The 25,215-nt window shown below is 38.1% G+C and overlaps 2 protein-coding genes across 3 annotated transcripts; one reads left to right on the top strand and one right to left on the bottom strand.

The window, feature by feature from the left end:
* Nucleotides 1-3,432: 3,432 nt before the first annotated feature.
* On the top strand, nucleotides 3,433-5,386 carry LOC109207527 (taxadiene 5-alpha hydroxylase). Its single transcript, XM_019370468.1, has 3 exons — nucleotides 3,433-4,656; nucleotides 4,745-4,932; nucleotides 5,030-5,386. Exons 1-3 carry the CDS (start codon nucleotides 3,681-3,683, stop codon nucleotides 5,321-5,323), a joined length of 1,458 nt encoding a protein of 485 aa, XP_019226013.1. The 5' UTR covers nucleotides 3,433-3,680; the 3' UTR covers nucleotides 5,324-5,386.
* Nucleotides 5,387-5,684: 298 nt separating this feature from the next.
* Nucleotides 5,685-8,680, bottom strand: LOC109207528. 2 transcript variants are annotated; one of them, XM_019370470.1, is made up of 5 exons: nucleotides 7,842-8,675; nucleotides 7,642-7,719; nucleotides 7,369-7,442; nucleotides 7,182-7,289; nucleotides 5,685-6,099 (listed from the first exon to the last, which is right to left on the bottom strand). In XM_019370470.1, exons 1-5 carry the CDS (start codon nucleotides 8,500-8,502, stop codon nucleotides 5,986-5,988), a joined length of 1,035 nt encoding a protein of 344 aa, XP_019226015.1. In that variant the 5' UTR covers nucleotides 8,503-8,675; the 3' UTR covers nucleotides 5,685-5,985. The 2 variants fall into 2 exon arrangements, with proteins under 2 accessions (XP_019226015.1, XP_019226014.1); XM_019370469.1 differs by lacking the exon at nucleotides 5,685-6,099 and adding an exon at nucleotides 6,470-6,844 and having other exon boundaries at nucleotides 7,842-8,680.
* Nucleotides 8,681-25,215: the final 16,535 nt, after the last annotated feature.

A 25,215-nucleotide genomic window follows, 5' to 3' on the forward strand; every position in this document is an offset into this window, starting at 1 on the left:
CGCAATTATGAATTGCTTAAAATAAACGCAATTATCTACCTCTCGATCTCGTCTACCCCACAGGTTTAACATATTCCATTAGGTTTTTACAGCATATTCTGTACTAAGCAGAATTTATTAGAATAAAGGACCCCAGAATGCACCTGTATGCAGTATGGTTCAAGATAAATATGACCGGCCAAAACAAATTTATTGGCAAAGTGATTCATCTTACTAATTGTAAAGTGATATAAAGTTGTCAAAATGGAATTGGCTTTTTAGGATTGGCCAATCCAGTTCAAAATGGACTAGTTTCTTATTACACATATTCTGTACTTGGATAAAGTTGGTTTAGAATTTTTCAGAGTGCATGCATTTGAAATCAAGACTTATAAGTCCGACCTAAATTAGCTCATTGGCCCTTGAGACTTGACTTAAGCTGAGCCTGCACAAGCCTGGGGGACAAAATATATTTGAATTTAAATATTTAATATAAAAGAAAAATTCAAAAAATAAAGCTAAGTTATCCTCCTTTTTCAATCCTAGATCCAAAGTTAACTGTTTATATAATTCTGGTTATATATAGAGAGAGAGAGACTATGTATGACCATATTTCTGAGATCAAAGGAAAATTATTATTGATCTGTGACGGTGAAGTGAGGAATAATTTGAACACCAATATTACATGGTTATTTTTTCATCATGGCTGATATTAGAATTCATATTTTTGACATGCACAAGATTAGTTTTTCATTTGCTTCATTAATAACGAATTAGAAATTTTTTAAATGACCAGTAATAATTTTTTTCAAGAGATAATATCATTATTGATCATTTATCATTAGCTTAAACTGCCCGTTAGTATAGGTAAAGACCAATTTTTAACACTCAGGAAATTTTTTGACAAAAGTAGCAAATTTCATGAACATTTAAAATTTTTATGGACTATGATGATGATAATTAGCAAATGATCTTAGACCCAAATTAAAAGATTTTATCATATAAACTTATTAAAGCAATCCTTGAACTTGAGAAAATTAAAAAGAAAATATTTATCTAACGAAAAAAAAAAATACAGAATATGAGTGCAATTACAAAATTCCTTATTAAATATCAAGATTCTTGTACGACTATATGCAAACATAAGTTATTCACATGATTAAGGGACTATGTCACAAAGAAATCCTTAAAGATTTAAAAAAATTGAAAAAAAAAGTATCAGCCCATCCTAGCCCGCGACCTTCTTAGGGCTGGATTGGGCTGGCAATTTTAAGGCCTGTTCAAAGGGATTTTTTCCCATCTATACCATATATGAAACTTTATTACCAAAAATGTGCATAGTATGTAAATTACTCGCCCAGTCCACGTTTTACCTACAAATTTTGTACCATTCGTCTATTAGGTATTAAAAGGGCAGAATATTCCCTAAAAAAACGTGCTAAAATTAATGAGAGAATCTTGGTATTAATTGATTCTACATTAAATTCAATTTTTAAAAGGGAAAGGAGATTTCTCATCTGCGTATTTTTCTTCAGAACTACAATTCAAATTCTCGAGAAAAAAAAAAAGAACGAACAGTTACAAAAATTACGAACAGATTCAACTACGAACAAATTGGACGAACTGAATTCAAATTGTAAAATTCAAATTTTCGAGTTTCAACAACTCAAAGTTGATAAAATCTGTTTTTCGTCGTTTCTTCTCTCAAATTGTCGCTCATATATATCTGTTCTTCATCTTTTCTTCTCTCAATATAGAAATCCAAAAAAACATCACCAACAACAAGAAATCATATTCAAATTGCAATCATGCTACAATTTTAATGGGATTTGGGATAACTATGGCGGATTTAGAGATTTTGAAGTTAATGCCATTGTGGTAGATGAGAATGCAAAATCCCAATCATGCTACAATTGAATGGGAAAAATCTGATTATAAAAAATGGGTCTCATCTACAAAATTTCTACAAAAAAACTACAAATCAGTTTTAGTATTGTATAAAGTTGTACTGTTTTTAAGGGTATCTACAAAGTTACTACATTTATACTACAATTAAACTACAATCTATGTTGAAACAAAAATGTTGACTACAAAATTTTCTCTTCATCTACAAAATTTCTTCAAAAAAACTGCAAATAAACTACAAATCAGTTTAAGTATTGTATAAAGCTGTATTGTTTTTAAGAGTATCTACAAAATTACTATTAATTGATTGTACAATTAAACTACAATTTATGTTAAAANTAAAACTGTATTGTTTTTAAGAGTATCTACAAAATTACTATATTTATATTACAATTAAACTACAATTTATGTTAAAAAAAAATATTGGCGGAGGAGAAGAATTATAGTAAGAGAATAAGATAGGAAAAAAAAATGAAAGGATGAAAAGATTCAAAGAAGGGAGAGATTGACGGAAAGTTTCCGGAGAATTTGGGGTGGAATGTTTAGCTTATTTTGGGGTCATTTTGGTGGAATTTTGTTTGGTTACAGAAGAGGGAAAAATGGTAAAAAGAATGTGAGGTATGGGTAAAAACGTGGGTGGGGGTGAGGGGTTAGGAGAGAGAAATGTGGGATATATGGATACCTTTAATTAAGGAGTAAAAACTGCACATTAATTAGATATGGATACCTTTAATTAAGGAGTAAAAACAGCCCATTAATTAGACACTTAATTAAGTATGGCATAGGATTGGTAATTTGGTATACTAAGTGTAATTTACTCAAACTTTAAACATATAGGGTAAAAAGGTTTCGTATGTGGTATATGAATATAAAAATTCCCTTCAAATGGTAGGTTACCCTATCCTAGACCACCAAATTCTAAAATCTGCGAGGCTTGGGCTGGGCTAACCTGGCCCGTTTTGATAGCTACTTATGGCAGACGAGACCCGATCATCACATATTTTAAGTGGTGGGAATTCAAACGAACTTTAATATTTTTGACATGGAACCTAGATACATATGTGAATAGTTACAAAAAATTCAACGAATGTTAAATTATGAACTTATAATTTTAAAATTTCAACGAATTACTTATTAAGAGCCTTAAGATTGAACCTATCAAGTTTAAATCTTATGGATTATTTTAATTAACAAGTTTAGAGGATCATGTACCTTTCCATAGATATAAGTTGTTCTGACATAATTTCTACTTACAGCTACCAGAATCATTCCTACTTGATTATTTCTTTAGTATTTTTCAACATAACGAAGGTGGAGAAGATGCTCTGCAAATTTCACGTCCATTAGAAGCTATTTAACCCTATTTATATATTAGCCATAGCAGATATCTAGGGATACTTTTGCTATTAAATATTTCAATACCAATTGACCAATATTGCAAGAATCGTGGTGGCCGGTAAGTTTTTTCTTTTTTCTTTTTTTCATATGAATCTTTCAGATATATTATGATGATGATTCAGAGGTTTTAATTTTTGTAGGGTGAAGAACTTGATTTTTGGACGGCCAAGCTCACATGCATTTCTTCTGAAATAAATTAGTGAATGGAGTAATTAATTAGCTAGGTCTATAATTGGTTGACTTTTTATGAGTGATCAAATACCTTTGACTTCTTAATTGATTTTCTGTTGTTCTTAATAAGTCATCTTCCCCATGCAAAGGAGTATAAATTTGGCATAGTTTCTTAGCTAATTAACACTCCAAATATTCTTTTGTTAAGTTGTCTATTCTCTTTTCCAATGGCTCTTTCTTTGTTAAGCCTAATCAACTTTCCTTGTTCTTTCTCCTTATCAATCTTTTTCATAATTGTCCTTTCCATTCTATTGAAACATTACAAAGGCTATAAACACATTACCAAAAAGAAACTTCCACCTGGAGAAATGGGGCTTCCATGGATTGGTGAAACCATAGAATTTTACAAAGCCCAAAAAAAGAACAAATTATTTGAAGAATTTGTTCAGCCCCGGATGGAAAAATATGGAAAGACATTCAAAACAAGACTAATGGGATCACCAACAGTAGTGGTATGTGGAGCAGAAGCTAATATGTTCTTTTTGTCTAATGAATTCAAATTGGTAATAAGTTCATGGCCTACTTCTTCAGTTGAGCTAATGGGCAAGAATTGTATTATGGAGAAACAAGGAGAGGCGCATCGACGCCTTCGTGGGATTATATCTTCAAGTCTTGCCTCTTTTAGTCTAGATGCTATGGTTCCTAAAATTTGTAACACAATTCAATCTCACTTAGACAAGAATTGTAATGGCCAAGACCAGATCATAAAACTTTATCACCTGACCAAATGTTTGACGTTCAAGATTGTGTTTGAGTGTTTTTTGGGAATAGTAGTCAAACCAGGATTACTTGAAACGTTTGAGAGAGTATTGGAAGGTGCTTTTTCACCTCCATTTAAGTTTCCAGGATCTAAGTTTTCAAGGGCAAAAAATGCAAGATTGAAAATAGAGAAAATTCTTGTTGAGGTTATAAGGGAGAAGAGAAGAGAGATAGAATTAGGAGAGGAGAAAGAAGGGAAATTAGACGAGGCATTACTTTCTCAGTTAGTGAAAGCGTTGATTCGCGGTGAAGTAAGTGAAGAAGAGGTCGCTGATAATGTTGTTTTGCTAGTGTTTGCTGCACATGATACAACTTCTTTTGCCATTGCTATGACATTTAGGATGTTGGCTCATCATCCCACCTGCTATTCACTTCTCATTCAAGGTACGTTTATATATGGAAGCTAACCACAACATATCTATCAACTTTTTTCTCTGTCTATTAAACTGATTAATGTGAAAATTGGACACAGAACATGCAAATATAATGAATAACAAAGGATCAGATGAGATACTATCGTTGGAAGACACAAAAAAGATGAAATACACATGGCAAGTTGCTCGGGAAAGCATGAGGCTGTTTCCTCCTATATTTGGTTCTTTCAGAAAAGCAATTGCTGACATTGAATTTGAAGGATTCACCATTCCAAAAGGTTGGAAGGTAAGAATTATCACTACCCTTTGAGTCATTAGATAGCTGAAGAGTGAAAGATCAAATCCTTTTTACATGTCATGCTAATTTTTGTTGTTATATGCAGGTATTGTGGACAACATACGGTACACATTATAGTCCAGAGTATTTTAAAGAGCCCCAAAATTTTGACCCAAGTAGATTTGAGGAGCCTGTTCAACCATATGCATTTGTACCATTTGGAGGAGGGCCAAGGCTGTGTGCAGGGTACCAATTGGCAAAGCTAAACATTCTCATATTTGTTCATTACGTTGTGACACGATATGATTGGTCCTTAATAAATCCTGACGAACCAATTGTCATGGATCCCCTTCCCTTCCCTTCCAAAGGAATGCCCATTAAAATTTCTCCAAAGTTCTAATGAAATATAACCTTGTTATCACTGTATTTGGCTGATTTATGTTGCAGGGCACTTGATTCGTTATGCACATTAGCAAAGTCAAAAAAAAAAAAGGATTCCACATCATGCCTCAAATTAACCATCAATCAAACAAATTATTTATACGACTGTTTTATCTGTTTATAATTGTCATCAGTCTGAACAATCATGAAACACCTGATGACATTCAAATATTAACTAAGGGCATGTCATAATCGTTAGCCCAGTCATAATATACAATTCCATATGGCTTGAAATATTTGGAAATAAGTGACCTTGAAATCAACCAAAATAATGATGTTGCAATCAACCAAAATTGTATACTATTAGGAGAATGAACTCGTTGACAAAATGCATCTATCATTATCACCAAATAAATGTTTAGCAGCATCGACTCAAGAGAGAAAATTGTTCTAATATTAAGTTGGTACATGATTCAGTCAAAACAAATGCTGAAATGACTGATATAGCCTTCTTATCAGATTCCACACTCAAGAGACAAACCCAAGCAAATAACCCTGTATAATTATTAGTGGTAATAAAAAAAAATGGCTGTTCCTGGTCGGGTTGGGTGTGTACTTTCTTTTTTTCCTTTATGGGGGGGAGGGGAAAGAAACTTTTGTCTCTTGATCTAAAGAAATTCCCTAAAGTGGTTCATCTTTTACACACTGCTGGCAATCAGGAAGAAGCGTATGATTGACTGGCTTCATCCCCTGGCTACTCCATCGGTTCACAAGAGCCACCTCAAGTACCCTGACCTGCAGACATTTTGCTCTTAGAATCAAAAGTGTCCAAGGAAACCAGGTCAAATTGCAAGATAAAACGAAAGGAGGGGAAGCACTTCATCCAATTTGATGAGAGACAACTTGATAGTGAAGAAGTGATCACATAATTGTGCATTATAGTTTTGAGTAGAGTAACCCATAAAAAAAAATCTTTTGAGTAGTGTATGTTCTTAGGAAACCTCATAACGAATTGCTGCATAGGGATTAAGGCAGCAGCTACGCCAGTAACTTTTGGAAGTGACAACGACAAAAATAATGCAGGTGATGGACCTATTTCTCATGAGCAGCTGTCACAATGCAGTGGATGAGGCATCCAATGTACCTACCTCAATTGGCGGATATATATCCAATAAGCTATTTGACAAGATGCTAAAACTGCTTTAAGCATCAGAGAGGTTGTCTTTACTTGAGAATGCTACAAGTTCATTGTGACAAAAGTAATACAAATATAGGTGACTTTTTCAAGTAGGGGAGAATAGGATGTCGACCCTACTGTCACCACCAAAGATTAACTCCATGGACTATGTCTAACAAAAGAACCGCTGCTGATAAGCAATTCAGCTGAGAGAAGCAGAAAGTCTGATCTATGTCTAACAAAACAACCGCTGCTGATAAGCAATTCAGCTGAGAGAAGCCAGAAAGTCTGATCCATGTCTAACAAAACAACCGCTGCTGATAAGCAATTCAGTTCTGAGAAGCCAGAAAGTTTGATGACCGACTGGGTAAGAGGAGTCCATGCCAGGAAGCGTGATCACCAGATTAGTGCTCAGCTTATACATAAACCTCTCTACAATCAGTATCGGAACAATAACAAGGGAATTTGACTTCAAATATTGGACATATGCATTTAAAAGGTAAAAGATCTCGCAAACATTCAGGATGGAGAAAAAAGATAATTGATAGCTCAAGAGATTCACACTACTGGAAATTTAGTTCAACATAGGTGGATTAGTCGAGGTGCGTACAAGCTGTCCTGGGTGGTATTCTAAAAAAAAAGTTATGAACCAAAATTATAATCAAGGTCATCAAACAAATCATTCTTTAGGAAATCTAACCTGCTGTACAATTAATGGTTCCTCTGCACGACTTAATGGCTCTGTCAAAATAGTAAGAAAACCATTTCTATTACCATAAACTATGTCTGTAAACGGCCTATCACCCACCTGCAAAGGACACAACATAAACTGTCAACTGAGAAAGGACAGAGAAAAGCTTACAAAAAACTAAAAGAACCAAGTTTACCATAATAAGCCTCGACGATTCACAACCGAATTGTTTTTCAATTTCTTCAGCTGTTCCAGCAGGCTTCTTCACCCCTAACGTATACACATAACGGAAGCAGCAAATACAAATAGCATTAACTCAAAGATAGGCAAATGATATTCATATAAATTTCTCATTTTTTTGACTTATCATTCGTTAGTTCATGTTACTTCAGAGTTGCATTACTATAGAAATGGAGTACACGATACATGACAGATTAGGGCAAATGGAATAAAGAAAAATTCAACTTACTGTGCGTAATGACTTTAATTCCGATTGCACGTTCAAGAATTCTGGCTTTTCTACCATCAGGGTCATATTCATCTAGTCCTACAAATTCACAAATCATAATTACTGAGCACTACTGAGACGAATTGTTAGGAGTCAAGACTGGCCCAATTGACACGGGCCCAACTAAGACATTTGCACTGATCTAAAAGAAATCTAATTACCTGCAGAGTTGCTATAAACTGCAATATTGTTACCAAAGAGAGATTTGCACTGATCTATAGAAGAGGCAAGAGGAGACCACAAGCTCAAGGAGTAAGGAACTGTAATTGTATTATCCTTGTCAAAGACCACACCTTGAAACCCTCGTTTCTTTAGCTCAGCCCAATCGATATACCTTATATCCGGCACAATAACATGTGGGATCGCCAAATGCTTGTCCTTAGAGAAAACCCCTAAAGAAGAAACAATGCCCTCCACGTTAATCCTCTGGCCTACTGCAGCTTTTAAGTCTGTCCACCACATGTTTGTGTAAATGCCTGAATGATTGGAAAGCTCAACTTCCGGTTCCTCGTTGTCTTCACTGTACTGTCTTCTCTTTTCTTGAATTGAAGAATAGAATTCTTCCCAATTTATACGGTTCTGTCGATCTGGGTTTGTATCTGGGTCTGTACTGTTGTTGTCCCCTTTGTGTTTCTGTTGGTCCTGACTGCAACTATGTGTAGAACTGAGAGTGAAACAACACTTGTTTGTGAAATGGGTGGAGCAAAGTGAGGAACGAGGAAGAGTTTTCTTATTGAGATTAAAGGAACGATGGGGGGAGTAAAAATGCTTAGGAATTGGGTAGAAGCAAGTATGCAAAGGAGTAATTGAGGTATACTGCATAATCAAACCTTAAATCTGGTATCTCTATGGGTTTATATATAATAAAATAATTGTACACATCGATTTAAACAAGTGTAGTAGTTAACCAACCTGTAAGGGTACTTTCACGTTACTGCTGGATATCTCGACTCTCTTTTACGTCAGAAAGGAGAAAAGCGACTGAATTAGTGATGTATTGATGATCACAGAGGACAATTTGCGAATGGCTAGCCCATAAATGGATCAATTCAAAAATAGCCATAGTTTTAACGGGAAAGAGTTCAAAATACCCCTAAATTATTGAAAAAAGTTTACATAAACCCTTCATCCACCTATTGGGCTAAAAAATACCCCTCCATCCACTTTTTTTGTTCATTTTTGCCCTTTGACCATTAGGTCAATGCTAAATCAAAAATTATTATTATTCTTTTTGTAAAACTTGAAGAAAAATATGTTGCAAAATATTTTCGTTTTTTTTAAACTAATGCACCAATACTCCATTAATTTAGTGAAGACTTCTTTTTTTTTTTCCAGTTTTTACAAAAACAAAATTTATTTACATTTTTTTCAGTTTTTTTAAAGCATTTTTTTTTTGTAAAAACTGAAAAAAAGATTGTAAAATCAGAAAAAAAATATTTTCAATAAAATATTTCGTTTTTTATAAACTGAAAAATATATGTTCAACCAAAATATTTTTGTTTTTGAAAAATATTTTTTTTCAATTTTTTCTAAAGCATTTCGTTTTATTTTCGTTTTTCAGTTTTTTTTTAAAAGAAAAAATATTTTCGTTTTTTTTAGAAAAAATAAAAAAAAAATATTTTTCAACAATGAAAATATTTTTTTCTGTTTTTACAATTTTTTTTGAGTTTTCACAATAAAAATGCTTTAAAAAAATTGAAAAAAATGAAATTCTTTATTTTGTAAAAACTGAAAAAAAAGAAAAAAGAAGAAGACTTTACTAAATTAGTGGACTACTGGTGCATTAGTTTAAAAAAACGAAAATATTTTGTAAATTTTTTTTTAAAGTTTTACAAAAGAATAATAATTATTTTTAATTCAGCATTGACCTAACGGTCAAAGGGCATAAGTGAACCAAAAAGGTGGATGGAGGGGTATTTTTAACCCACTAGGTGGATGAAGGGTATTTTAAACCTTTTTCAATAGTTTAGGGGCATTTTGAACCCTTTTCCGTAGTTTTAATAGTAATCGAAATTAAGTCACTTTTCATGTAAAGATAAATCTAAACGAAAATACTGTTCAAAATCCGGAAAATACTCCAGCATAATATACTGGAATTCCAGTATACTTATACTGGAGTTCCAATATAATATACTGGACTTCCAGGATAATATACTGTAGTTCTAGTATAATATATTGGTCGAGCATAATATGCTGGAAGTTCATACACAGGTGCTCCAATCTCTAGTATATTATGCTGGAACTTTCCACGTGTTGGAGTTCCAGCATAATATGCTGGAAGTTCATACACAGGTGCACCGATCTCCAGTATATTATGCTGGAACTTTCCGTGTTGCAGCAAAATAGTGGTATATTTTTTAATGACTTTGCAAAGGCTGACTATTTTTAAATGACCAATCCGAAAACTGGCTAGCCCGTGCTATCTTTACTGGCGTGACCCAAATAGATATTGAGTTAGCCCATCTGAGGTGTTTATGTTTTTTTTTTCATCAACAAAGAAACTAATACTATATATTAAATTGTTGTTATAGTACCATTACTACGAGTGTCATCTATAACACTCAAGTTTAGAAACTTAATAATACTCCCTTCGTTTTAATTTATGTGAACCCATTTGATTGAGCACGGAATTTAAGAAAAAGAGAAAATTTTTAAATTTGTGGTGTACAATGAGCCACATATATTTGTGTGGCTATAAATCATTGAATAAAGGTAAATTGTTTCCAAATAAGGAAAGAGGTCATTCTTTTTGGCATGGATTAAAAAGGAAATAGTATCACATAAATTGAAACGGAGAAAGTAACAAAAGAAAATTAGTTTTATCAACATATTTATCACTTCATTTTTTGTTTTATCTGCAACAATTACTAATCGAGGTCCAGCACAGAATGTTGAAGTTTTACTTGTACAAATTTCAGTAATGCTGGAGTTTTCCCTATTTCAGTTAAAAATAAATTAATTTTATCAACATATTTATCACTTCATTTTTTGTTTTATCTGCAACAATTACTAATCGAGGTCAGTGCCGGCTCAAGGGCCAAGCGACTGAAGCAGGCGCTTTAGGCCCCAATTCTTTTAGGCCCCTTTAATTATTAATTTGAAAGTTGTGGTCTTAAAAGCTTAAGGGGTAAAAGGTTTGTGGGGTCATGCCATTTGTGTGGCTATAAAAGCTTCTCATTAAGAACAAAAAGGGTAAAATGAAGAGTTTAAAGTTGAATTATTTCCAAATTTAGAAATGTGTCATTTATTTTGGAACAGACTAAAAAGGAAATTACCTCATTTAATATGAAATGGAGGGAGTAGATCTTATGTGTTATTTATTTTTTTCAAAAATTTATAATTTAATGAAAAATATAAAATCTAAAGAATTTTTCGTTATGTACTTGAAAGTGACTATACATACATTTCTGGTAATGTACATATATAATCCAAATTATTTTTATTCTCTTTTTTTTCATTCACATAACAATACCTTGTATTCTAGGTTCTCTATTCCTTTTCCTCCTAAGTTATCTATTCTCATAAACAAGTGTTGAAGATAAAATTGCACATTTTTCTTCATTCTTTCTCGAGTTGTTAGGCATTGCAGCAAGCAAACCAACAAGGAAATTTTTGTTTTTAATATCAAGTTACAACTTCTAGAATCAATTTTATTTTATTGTTCTAACTTGTTATTCTCTTCTTTTTTTTTTGTTATTATCTTTTTATATATTACATTGTAGGTCTATATTGCTTTTTATATGATTAATTATAAGTATATCAACTAGAAAATAAGAATCAAGTAATTACTTTAAATTCACAAAAAAGGAAAAAATTGAAACTTTAATGCAATCTCATAATAGAGCTCTTGATAAATTTTTAATCCACAATAAAAAATAAATTAAAAAATAATGAGAGTGCTCTTTAGAATATGAAGAAGTCACTAAGTTGATTGCAAGTGCATACAGGAAAGGAAATAATAAAATATATAGAAACTTTGCATCTAAAAATACGTACAAAATATAAACTTCATATAATGTACGAAATTTTGTAATAAAATATTAAGGCCTCTAATAAAAGTTTGGCTTTAGGCCACTAAGTAACTTGAGCCGCCACTGATAGAGGTCCAGCACAGAATGTTGAAGTTTTACTTGTACAAATTTCAGTAATGCTGGAGTTTTCCCTATTTCAATTAAAAATATTTTGTTCAAATATAACCGTATTAAAAAGCGGCTAAAGTTTGAATAATTTTGCAATTGTAGCTAAGTTTCAATTAGCGGGAGGAATGAAAAGCAACTACTCCTATTTGTCAATTTCTTCCTAGCATATCCATAGAGAAGATTGCCCCTCGTACTCCTTGAGTTCGGAACCAAAATGTAATTCTTTTGGACTCAAAGAATAAAAATATGTGAAAAAAATTTAGTGACCAAAATATGTATAGCGTTTTTAGAATCACACTATACTTTAACGACCCTTTGGCCAATTAAATATAGTGTTTTTTCAAAAACTCTCTCTCTCTCTCTCTCTCTCTCTCTCTCTCTCTCTCTCTTTCTCTTTCTCTCTCTTTATATATATATATATATATATATATATGAAGTGGGACCACAAATAATTCTTATGTGCTTAACTGACATAACAATAATTCAACTGGGTATAGCGTGTTTTTAAAAGACGCTATACCTCAAATAATTGAACCCCCGGGCTGGTTTTTGCCTTATTTAAAGAGGTAAAGGATTTTGTAAAAATCCATTTATAGACATTTTCAAGTCTTCTGAAAGTTTTCTTTGTTAAGTTGTTTTGCATTTTGTCATAATGTCTGAAGAGCGAAAATTTAGGGTTTCATTATATTGCGGGGGGGGGGGGGGGGGGGGGGGGATAACTTAGTAAGTTATAGTTTATCTCCACAGTCTCATGTTAAGTTGCCACTTACAATGGAGTACGATAAATTGGTATCGTTGATATATAAAAAAATGAGTGTGAGCAAACGTTCGGTGAATCTTAAAATAACCGGAAGATATACGTATTCTGTGACTCCCTAGGGGGTTGCTTGTTATGCTGAGTTTAACATCGAAGACGATGAAACTCTGAGTGATTTTTTGGGGACTCCGGATGAATATCGAGAATTTATTGTGATAAAACTATTGAAAATGTACGTCAAGGCTTAAGACTTTCGCAATAATGAGGTTGCGCAAAGTAGGGAAATTCCTCAATCATCGGGTGGTTATTTTGGAGCAGTTTTAGTCGAACAGGTTCCGGCTGAAAGAGCTTGGCCGGATCTAAACTTATCTCCACGGGCGAATGAGGAGCGAGGAAATAATGTCTCCCCCAGTATACATAATCCACAAGCCGAGTGGTAAACTTCAATTCCCGTTGTGTTACGATGTACATTTTTGTGTATTGTATTTGTATTAACACTCATATATTCCACAGGGGGTACCGACCAGATATGAATTTTACTAGTTATGAACCAACGGCCAGTTGGAATATGCCTAGTTTTGTTGTGTTGGATCATGGTGGTCCATCCGAGAGTCAGCATAAATAAGATAATGTGCATCATGGGATATCAACACATTATGATTTGTAAGTGAATATATAAAGTTATATGTATTGTTTGGACCAATTTCAGTAGCTCATTATTTCTTTGGTTGTGTAGTGAAAACGAGCAACTTGATGGTCCTGTCCTCACTCAATTGCCAGAAGACGACGTATTTACTCGGGATCTGGCAGATGCGTAGAGTCAGGAAGAGAATAATGATTATGATAACAATGCCGATGAGTCTGGAGATGACACACCCTTCCTTGACGAGGGTGATGATGAGGAGGAAGAGAATGCCGAACCTGATTTGACGAGGGGGCATGCTCCACCTCCCGTTAGACCAAGAGTGTACGAGTCTCATGTGCCGTTTCATTCAAGGCATATTTCCTACCTTGATCATTTGCCAAGTACGTCGTGATGTGGATGCCCTCACAAGGGATATTGACGAAATTCGGACAGCAATGTTGGATGAATCTAAACCAACGGTGCTGTCAAAAGGGCATGCTTTTTCCTGATAAGGCGCACCTAAGCAGGGCGGTGTCGTGAGATGACGGTATGGGAGTCATCTTCGGATGTATACAATGTTGTTTGCCGTAGATGGTTTACAGGTTGTAATTAGATGCTGCGTGCAATAAAGAAGAAAACAAATATGTGGAAAGTGGGTAAATACATTAGCACCCACAATTGTGAAATGGACACAATCAGTGGGAATCACTTCAACTTGGATGTTGACTTGAATTCTCTTGTCTTGATTCCACACATTGAAGCGTCCATAAGGTACACGATCAAAGAGTGTATTACATCCGTCCACCAGGAATATGGGTGTACCATTACCAAGAGAAAGGCATATCTCGGCCGCAAACGTGCGTTTGAAATTGTTTATGGTGACTGGGATAAGTCATTTGCATCTCTACCCAGGTACATGGCCGCATTGCAACACTTTAACCCCGGGACTGTTGATGAATGGAAGCTTGAGCAGAGTCTATATATATTCAGATACGTGTTCTGGGCATTTAAACCAGCAATTGATGGTTTTGTACATTGCCGGCCAGTAATATCCATAGACGGTACTTATGTCTATGGAAAGTATGATATTAAGCTGTTGATCGCCGTTGCAGTAGATGCTAATGGACAAATATTTACCCTAGCTTTTGCCATTTGTGCCAATGAAAGCCAAGAGACGTGGACGTTATTTTTGAACCACTTGAAGGAGCACGTTGTCAAACAACATTCAGGTATTTGTCTAATATCTGATCGACATGGCGGTATTTTAAGTTCAATACAACATTTGCCTGAATGGCAGGAACCGTATCATACCACCGTTATTGTGTGAGGTACCTGAAGGCCAATTTCCAGAAGAAATATCCCAACAAGGACTTGCATGATTTAATGTGGATGGCTGCAACTGATCACCAGGAGTGCAAATTCAGGAGGCGCATGGAATCGATCAGGCAGGAAGATGAAAGAGCCTATCATTGGTTGATGCGACATGAGCTTGACAAGTGGACATTGCATGCGGACGCTGGCAGATGATGGGGAACCCTGACTACAAATATAAAATCTTTCAACGGGTTATTGAAGACTGCACGTGGATCGCCTTTCACTACCATGGTGCGGATGTCATTCAAACAAATGGCGGAGAGGTTTGCTGAACGGCATAAAGGTGCACCAGAATTGATGGAGATAGGTGTTGAATATATGCCAAACCCAATGAAAAGTTTTGAGAAATACAGGAGGCGAGTACATTGGCATTCATTTTTATAGTATTACAACGAGCGAAATATTTTTGAAGTTCTCACCGCTATCCATCAAAACCAAGGGAATAATATACACACCGTAAATGAAGCTAGCAGGTTGTGTTCTTGTGGAAAATGGTCCATCTACCATATGCCGTGCTCACATGCCATCAAGTGCTTTCAACCTACAGGTTTAGGGCCAACCAACTATGTTGATAAGCAATACAATGTTGCTGCATACTTAAACACATATAGTGGGCAGTTACGGCCAGTGGGTGTTGAGCATTATTGGCCGCCAGAACCATTTAGAATAGTATGTAACAAGGACTATTTGCGTAAGCTACAAGTGCAAAAAAATGCGTATATGGAACCAAATGGATGTTGGTGATTCCGTTTATGCACGTAAATGTGGCATATGCTCGCAAACAGGATACGACTGTCGTAAATGTCTTTCAACTGGTTTGGGTGGCGGTGGTAATCCAGCTCCTGGTGGAAGTTCATCTAATGTGCCCAACAATCAAGGATACACGTAGTGTTTTGTTTATCTTGTTTGTAATGTGGTTGTAATAAGTGTATGTACTTGTTTATCTTGAAGAATGTATGAAATAAAATTATGTTTTCATTGCTGTTAAATCTTATTGATATTTAACATTAATACTTCAGTACAACAATCTTAAGTAAAGGAGTTAAAATTTAAAATTTGAAGTGATTTGGAGTAAATTTGAGCAAGATTTGAGTTAAATTTCAGAAAAGACGCAAGTGTTTGTAGACGAATCTACAGAATAAGACTTCAAATTTTATATACAACATCCTTATACTATTTCCAACAAGTGTGAAAAAGTGGCTCGCCTGCAAAAGATAACTTCTGGAAAAGCTGTATTATGCCCGTAAAAATCTTTGACACGCGAAGCGTAGCGCGGTTAAATACTACGTTATGTGAGTTGTCTTATCGACGTAAAAAGTTGCTCGCCTGCAAAAGATATTTGTACCTGAAAGAATCTTTAACAAGCAAAACATAGCGTGGTTAAATACTACGTTATGTGGGTTGTCTTGTCAATGTAAAAAGCTGCTCGCCTGCAAAAGCTACTCGCCTGGAAAAGCTGTTTTGTACCCGAAAGAATCTTTAACCCGCGAAGCATAGCACGGTTAAAAACTACGTTATGTGGGTTGTCTTGTCGATGTAAAAAGCTGCTCGCCTGCAAAAGCTGTATTGTACCCTAAAGAATCTTTAGCATGCGAAACATAGCGCGGTTAAATACTACGTTATGTGTGTTGCCTTGCCTATAAATAACTAGCGCATTTTAGTTATTATCTGCGCTTAACCAAAACAAATAGCAAAACTTTCCATAAAAGCAGGGCTTTTTTTATTGCATTAACAAATGTCTGGATGCAATGACCAACCAATGTGCTATTGTGGCAACGCTATATGATGAAGTCATGTTGGTCCGATGGTCATGTTAGGCGCATATACTGGATGTGTGTAAACAGATTTGGAGGCAATGACGGAAATTATTGCAATTTTGAGGAATGGTATGATGAACCCATTGAGCAGGAATGCTACAAAGAATCTTTGCAGTATATTTGGAATATGAATTGTGAATACCAATGTCACGACCCAAGTTCGCCCTCCGTGAACTGTCGTGACGGCACCTAGTCTCTACGACTAGGCAAGCCTAACAATTTGCGGAAAAAAGAACTAAATGCGGAAAAACAAATAAAAACTGAAGATAACAACTATAGAAGTGTTTAAGATGCCGCTCGGCATGTACCAACACAAGATCTCAACAACTGAACAATTCCCAAAATCCAGAATCCCATGAATCACAAGCTAAGAGATACATAAAAGCTCAAACTCCAGAAATGTCTATCAACAAGGAAAAATACAGAAGGGCTAAACTAGTACAGAGAATAGAAAGGGACTCCTCGATCTGCGGACGCGGCAGATATACCTCGAAGTCTCTACAAGAGCGCCTCGCCTTAAGGGTGATAAGACTGAGTGAGAGTACATGGATCTGCACATGAAAAACATGCGCAGAAGGGGCATGAGTACACCACAACGGTACTTAGTAAGAGCCAAGCCTAACCTAGGTCGGGTAGTGACGAGGAAGGTCAGGGCCCTACTGAGGTTAAATGAAATACAAGGTATGACAGTATAGAATAAGGTAGTATAGTAAGTGCAACAGTAAGAAGTAACACAGGATAGAAAGAACAACAGCAGCTATAACAGAGACAAAATAATCACAGAAAAAGGATACAGCTCACACAGAGATAACAATCGGGGATCTCCCAGGATACCGTCCTATAGTCCCAAATATAAATATCCAGTGGATCTCCTGGGATACCGTCCCATAGTCCAACTCATAGTGCGCGGGGATCTACCGGAATCCCGATCCGTAGTCCCAAATGTAAATACTCAATACTGGGGGAATCTACCGGGTGCAGTCCCGTAGTTCCAATGTAAAAGTGCAGGGGGATCTCCCGGAATACAAATCTGTAGTCCCAAAGTAAACATACAGGAGGATCTCCCAGGATACCGTCCCGTAGTCCCAAAGTAAAAGTGCCGGGGTATCTCCCGGGATACCGTCCCGTAGTCCCAAAGTAAAAGTGCAGGGGGATCTCCCGGGATACCATCCCGTAGTCCCGAAGTAAACACACCGCAGCAACACTAAAGAGTACTTAATTCAATATCAAATTTCTATACCAAAGCAAAACAGATGTTTCTAGCCTAGCATGTTGCACATAATCCCAACAAGGCAATTTGAGCAAGTAAAATAATTAAGTCAACTAAACATGCTTTTCTAAGCTAATAGCAGGCTTAAATTACACACGGTATGAACATGAAAAAGGAAATCACATTTTATAGTTACTTAAAGAGAACGGAGTTTCAACAATTAGCACAAGTACGCACTCGTCACCTCACGTACAAGGCATTTCAATTATCAACGAACCAATCCTAAGGGGAGTTCCCCCACACAAGGTTAGGCAAGCCACCTACCTCGATGCCACGAACACAATTCAAGCCTCAACTACCGCTTTACCTCTTGATTCCACCACCAATTCGCTTGTATCTAGCCACAAGTTACTTTACTATATCAATAAATGCTAAATAAATTAATTCTAATGCATGAAAATAGGTTTTCTAACGTTTTTCCCAAAAAGTCAAAAATCGGCCCCGGGCCCACATAGTCAAAACCCGAGTTCGAACCAAAACCCGATTACCCATTCACCCACGAACTCAAGTATATAAATTATTTTGAAATCGGACCTCAAATTGAAGTCTAAATCCCCAAATTTCAATATTCTTAGGTTTTACCCAAAATCCCCAATTTCACCATGAAAAACCCTAGATTCTAGGATGAAATCTTGTAAAAAGAAGTTAAGAAGTGAAAGAAATGAATTTAAAATCACTTACTTGTGTTTTGGGAAAGAAAAAGTGTTTGCAAAATTGCCCCTTATGTTTTAGGTTTCTGAAAATGGAAGAATAATTGAAAGGTCCCGTTTATATACCCCTCTCAGACCCTCACCGCGGATCGCATAAAAGGACGGCGGCCGCGGAGCTCCACCGCGGACCGCCGCGAGGGCTTGGCCTTGCTCACCGCAGACCGCATAAATCTCACCGCGGTCGCGAGAAATCACTGCGGACTGCAAAGCCTGGTTCAGAGACCTGCAACTTCTATGAATCTGCAACAGTTATTTTTCTAAGTCTAAATGCACTTCGAGGCCTATCCAAAACTCACCCGATCCCTCGGGGCTACAAACCAAACATGCACGCAAGTCCAAAAAAATCATACGGACTTGCACGTGCGGTCAAATAATCAAAGTAACATCAATAACTATGAAATTAGCATCAAGATTGAAGAAAAATATCATGAACTCTTAAGTTCAAATTCTTAACAACCGATGGTCTGATTCACGTCATTTCAAGTCCGTTTCTTATCAAAATTTACAGGATCAACATAAATCCCATATAAGACCTGTACCGGGCTCTGAAACCAAAATATGGGCCCGATACCATCAAATTCCAATACATTCAAATTTCCAAAAACTCTAAATATTTCAGTTAAACAATTTTCTTCAAAAATTCATTCCTCGGGCTTGGGACCTCGGAATTCGATTCCGGGCATATGCCCAAGTACCATATTTTCCTACGGACCCTCCAGGACCGTCATATCACGGGTCCGGGTCCGTTTACCCAAAATGTTGACCGAAGTCAACCCAAATTCATTTTAAAAGCAAAAATTCATCATTATTTTCACAGATTTTCACAAATTCATCAACACTGGGGCTGTAGTCAAAGCTGTCTTGAGCTTCTGAAAGCTCTCCTCACACTCTTCCGTCCACTGGAACAGAGCACCCTTCTAGGTCAGCCTGGTCATAGGTGCTGCAATAGATGAAAACCCCTGAACAAATCGACGGTAATAACCCGCCAAGCCAAGAAAACTGCGAATCTCTGTAGCTGAGGATGGTTTGGGCCAACTCTGCAGTGCTTCCACCTTCTTCGGATCCACCCTTATCCCTTTACTAGATACCACGTGACCCAAGAATGCCACGGAATCCAACCAGAACTCACATTTCGAGTACTTAGCATATAATTTCTTCTCTCTCAAAGTCTGGAGCACTGTCCTCAGGTGTTGCTCATGATCTTCCCGACTCCGGGAATATACCAGAATGTCATCAATAAAGACAATAACGAATGAGTCAAGATATGGTCGGAACACACTGTGCATCAAATGCATGAAGGCTGCTGGGGCATTGGTCAGCCCAAATGACATAACAAGGAACTCGTAATAACCATACCGAGTCCTGAAGGCAGTCTTCGGGATATCTGGCTCCCGAATCTTCAACTGATGATAGCCTGAACACAAGTCAATCTTAGAAAAAACACAAGCACCCTGTAACTGATCAAACAGGTCATCAATACGAGGCAAGGGATAACAGTTCTTCACTGTAACCTTGTTCAACCGGCGATAATCAATACACATACGCATAGAACCTTCCTTTTTCTTCACAAATAAGACAGGAGCACCCCAAGGCAATACACTGGGCCGAATAAAACCCTTATCAAGCAATTCCTATAACTGCTCCTTCAACTCCTTCAACTCAGGAGGAGCCATACGGTACGAAGGAATAGGAATGGACTGAGTGCCCGACAACAGATCAATGCCAAAATCAATATCTCTATCGGGCGGCATGCCCTAAAGGTCAGCTGGAAACACATCAGGGAAATCCCGTACCACTAGGACTGAATCAACTGTAGGGGCATCAATACTGACATCTCTCACATAAGCTAGATATGCATCACACCCCCTTCTCAACCATACGCTGAGCCTTAAGGAATGAAATAACTCTACTGGAGGTATGATCTAAGGTACCCCTCCACTCAACACGCGGTACACCTGGCATAGCCAGCGTCACGGTTTTAGCGTGACAATCAAGAATAGCATAATGGGGTGACAACCAGTCCATGCCCAAAATAACATCAAAGTCTACTGTGCTGAGCAATAACAAATCGGCTCTGGTCTCAATACCAATAAGAGCAATCAAACACGACCGATAAACGCGGTCCACAACAAGAGAATCTCCAACAGCAGTAGAAACATAAACAGGAGAACTCAAAGAATCTCGAGATACGCCCAAGTGCGGGGCAAAATAAGAGGACACATAAGAATAAGTGGAGTCTAGATTGAATAGAACCGATGCATTTCCATGACAGACCAAGATAGTACCTATGATGATAGAATCGGAGGCGACAGCCTTAGTACGGGCAGGAAGGGCATCTCGAGGGCGACCTTTACCTCCCTAACCTCTACCTATAGCTGGCTGGGCCGGTGGGGTAGCAACTGGTGCTGTGATCAAAGCCTGAGAACTCTGCGGGGCATGCTGTGGCTGAGAAGTCTGTGGAGGTGCACCCCTCCTAAGTCTGGGGCAATCCCTCACCATATAGCGTGTGTCAACACACTCAAAACAAGCTCTGGGAGGACGTGGCGACTGTGACTGGCTTGGGCTAGGTCTGCTGGACTGACCACTGGAAACACCCCGTGCAGGAGGCGCACTAGATACTGGTGGCACATAATAAGGCTCCTGAGGTCTGGGAGGAGCTGGGGTACCACTGGCTGTTGGAAGAGCTGAATGAACAGGGCGACTCATATAACCCCTACCATGAAGACTTGTAGCTTGGGCACGGGTACCAGAATAATGGCCCGACTCTCGAGACCTCTTGGCCTCTCTCTCCTCTCTATCCCTAGCATGCATACCCTCAATCCTCCTAGCAATGCTCACCACCTGATGATATGAAATATCTATCTCCAACTCACGAGCCATGCTAGACCTGATGCTGGGGATAAGCCCCTCAATAAACTGGCGAACCTTCTCGCGAACAGTAGAAACCAAAGCTGGTGCATGTCTAGCCAAGTCGGTGAAACGGATAGCATACTCCGAGACATACATAGTACCCTAGCGCAAACGCTTAAACTCTACGCGCCAAGCGTCCCTGAGACTTTGGGGAACATACTCTCTCGTGAACATATCTGAAAACTGAGCCCAAGTCAGGGAAGCTACCTTATCCGGACTGTCTAACTCTTAAGCACGCCACCACTGATAGGCGACTCCTCGAAGCTGGAAGGTAGTGAAGGAAACCCCGCTCGATCCTGAAATACCCATGGTATAGAGGATACGGTAGCAGTCCTCTAGAAATCTAAGGGCATCCTCTGAGGCTAGTCCGCTGAATGTAGGAGGCTGATACTTCTTGAACCTCTCAAGCCTCTTCTGCTCCTCTGAAGCTACTGCCCTCTCCTCGGGCTGAGCCGGGGCTATCGGCTGCACATGGATAATCTCTGGGACCTGATCAACATGCACTCACTACTCAGGAGTGCGAGCGGCGAGAGTCTGTGCTCCTCCCTTGGCCTGGGATGTAGCTGCAGCAAGGGGAAGCAACCCTGCCTAAGCTAGAGTAGTGTACATAGTCATAAACTGCGCCAGAGTCTCCTGGAGTGCTGGAGTAGTGGTAGCGGACGTATTAGTTGTCTGGACACCGACTGGAACTACTGGTGGCACCTCGGTGGCAGCTCGTGCGGGTGCTCTGGCTGCACCACGAGCGCGTCCTCGGCCTCTACCCCAGCTTCGGCCTCTAACGACTCCAGTAGGGGGCGCGAGTGCCTGATCATCTTGGGTAGCACGTGTCATCACCATCTGTGAGAGAATAGAAGACAGAAGCTTAGAATTGTGATATCAAAATCTCGCACGACAAGAAAATCAAATGAAGTGGAATTTTCCTAACAGTTACATAGCCCCTCGCAGATAAGTACAGACGCCTCCGTACCGATCCGTGAGACTCTAATAAACCTGCTTGTGATTCATGACTCCTATGAACCTAGAGCTCTGATACCAACTTGTCACGACCCAAGTTTGCCCTCCGTGAACTGTCGTGACGGCACCTAGTCAGTACGACTAGGTAAGCCTAACAATTTGCGAAAAAAGGAACTAAATGCGGAAAAACAAATAAAAAATGAAGATAACAACTATAGAAGTGTTTAAGATGCCGCTCGGCATGTACCGACACAAGATCTCAACAACTGAACAATTCCCAAAACCCGAAATTCCATGAATCACAAGCTAAGACAGAGAATAGAAAGGGACTCCTCGGTCTGCAGATGCCGCAGATATACCTCGAAGTCTCTACAAGAGTGCCTCGCCTCAAGGGTGACAAGACTGAGTGAGAGTACCTCGATCTGCACATGAAAAACATGCGCAGAAGGAGAATGAGTACACCACAACGGTACTTAGTAAGTGCCAAGCCTAACCTCGGTCGGGTAGTGACGAGGAAGGTTAAGGCCCTACTGAGGTTAAATGAAATACAAGGTATGACAGTATAGAATAAGGCAATATAGTAAGTGCAACAGTAAGAAGTAACACAGTATAGAAAGAACAACAACAACTATAACAGAGACAAAATAATCATGGAAAAGGGATACAACTCACACAGAAATAACAACCGGGGATCTCCCAGGATACCGTCCTGTAGTCCGAAATATAAATATCCAGTGGATCTCTCGGGATAACGTCCCGTAGTCCAACTCATAGTGCGCGGGGATCTATCGGAATCCCGATCCGTAGTCCCAAATGTAAATACTCAGTACTGGGGGAATCTACCGGGTGCAGTCTCGTAGTTCTAGTGTAGAAGTGCAGGGGGATCTCCCGGAATACAAATCCGTAGTCCCAAAGTAAACATACAGGGGGATCTCCCAGGATACCGTCCCATAGTCCCAAAGTAAAAGTGCAGGGGTATCTCCCAGGATACCGTCCCGTAGTCCAAATGTAAAAGTGCAGGGGGATCTCTTGGGATACCGTCCCGTAGTCCCAAAGTAAACACACAGCAGAAACACAAAAGAGTACTTAATTCAATTCAAATTTCTATACCAAAGCAAAACAGATGTTTTTAGCCTAGCATGCTGCACATATTCCCAACAAGGCAATTTGGGCAAGTAAAACAATTAAGTCAACTAAACATGCTTTCCTAAGCTAATAGGAGGCTTAAATTACATATGGTATGAACAGGAAAAAGGAAATCACATTTTATAGTTACTTAAAGAGAACAGAGTTTCAACAATTAGCACAAGTACGTACTCGTCACCTCACGTACAAGGCATTTCAATTATCAACGAACCAATCCTAAAGGGAGTTCCCCCACACAAGGTTAGGCAAGCCACCTACCTCGATGCCACGAACACAATTCAAGCCTCAACTACCGCTTTACCTCTTGATTTCACCACCAATTCGCTTGTATCTAGCCACAAGTTACTTAACCATATCATTAAATGCTAAATGAATCCATTCTAATGCATGAAAATAGGTTTTCTAAAGTTTTCCCCAAAAAGTCAAAAATCGGCCCCGGGCCCACATGGTCAAAACCCAAGGTTCGAACCCAAACCCGATCATCCATTCAACTACGAACTCAAATATTTAAATTGTTTTGAAATCGGACCTCAAATTGAGGTCTAAATTCCCAAATTTCAACATTCTTAGGTTTTACCCAAAATCCCCAATCCACCATGAAAAATCCTAGATTCTAGGATGAAATCTTGTAAAAAGAAGTTAAGAAGTGAAAGAAATGAGTTTAAAATCACTTACTTGTGTTTTGGGAAAGAAAGAGTGTTTGTAAAATCGCCCCTTATTTTTAGGTTTCTGAAAATGGAAGAATAACTGAAAGGTCTCGTTTATATACCCCTCTCAGACCCTCAGCGCGGACCGAATAAAAAGGAAAGCGGCCATGGAGCTCCACCCCGGACCGCGAAAAGTCGAGCGCGGCCGCGAGGGCTTGGCCTTGCTCACCGCGGACCGCATAAATCCCACCGCGGTCGCGAGGAATCTCTACGGACCGCAAAGCCTGGTTTAGACACCTGCAACTTCTCTGAACCTGCAACGGTTATTTTTCTAAGTCTAAATGCACTCCGAGGCCTATCCAAAACTCACCCGAGCCGTCGGGGCTCCAAACCAAACATGCACGCAAATCCAAAAACATCATACGGACTTACTCGTGCGGTAAAATCATCAAAATAACATCAATAACTATGAAATTAGAATCAAAATCGAAGAAAAATATCATGAACTCTTAAGTTCAAATTTTTAACAACCGATGGTCCGATTCACGTCATTTCAAGTCCGTTTCTTACCAAATTTTACAGGCTCAACTTAAATCCCATATAAGACCTGTACCGGGCTCTGGAACCAAAATACAGGTCCGATACCATCAAATTCCAATACATTCGAATTTCCAAAAACTCTAAATATTTCAATTAAACAATTTTCTTCAAAAATTCATTCCTCGGGCTTAGGACCTCGGAATTCGATTCCAGGCATACGCCCAAGTCCCATATTTTTCTACGGACCCTCCGGGGCCGTCAAATCACAGGTCCGTGTCCGTTTACCCAAAATGTTGACCGAAGTCAACCCAAATTCATTTTAAAAGCAAAAATTCATCATTTTTTTCACAGATTTTCACATAATGGCTTTCCGGATACACGCCCGGACGACGCCCGAAATTCGAGGTGAGACAAAAAGGAGGTTTTAAGGCCTCGAAACATAGAATTTATTTCCAAAATAAGTGATGACCCTTTTGGGTCATCACAACCAACACCGTGAATCTAAAATGAAATGAGAAATTGCGGCATTGCTGGAGAAACTAAAAGAGGCGGAAGAAGGAAAAAATAGGCTAGAAGAGAAATTTAAATGGTTGGAGCAGAGAATACTAGGCGGGAGTGATTAAACAATGACATGTATGTGTTGAGT

The sequence above is a fragment of the Nicotiana attenuata genome, unplaced genomic scaffold, assembly GCF_001879085.1.
Source record: "Nicotiana attenuata strain UT unplaced genomic scaffold, NIATTr2, whole genome shotgun sequence".
NCBI classification, from domain to species: domain Eukaryota; kingdom Viridiplantae; phylum Streptophyta; class Magnoliopsida; order Solanales; family Solanaceae; genus Nicotiana; species Nicotiana attenuata.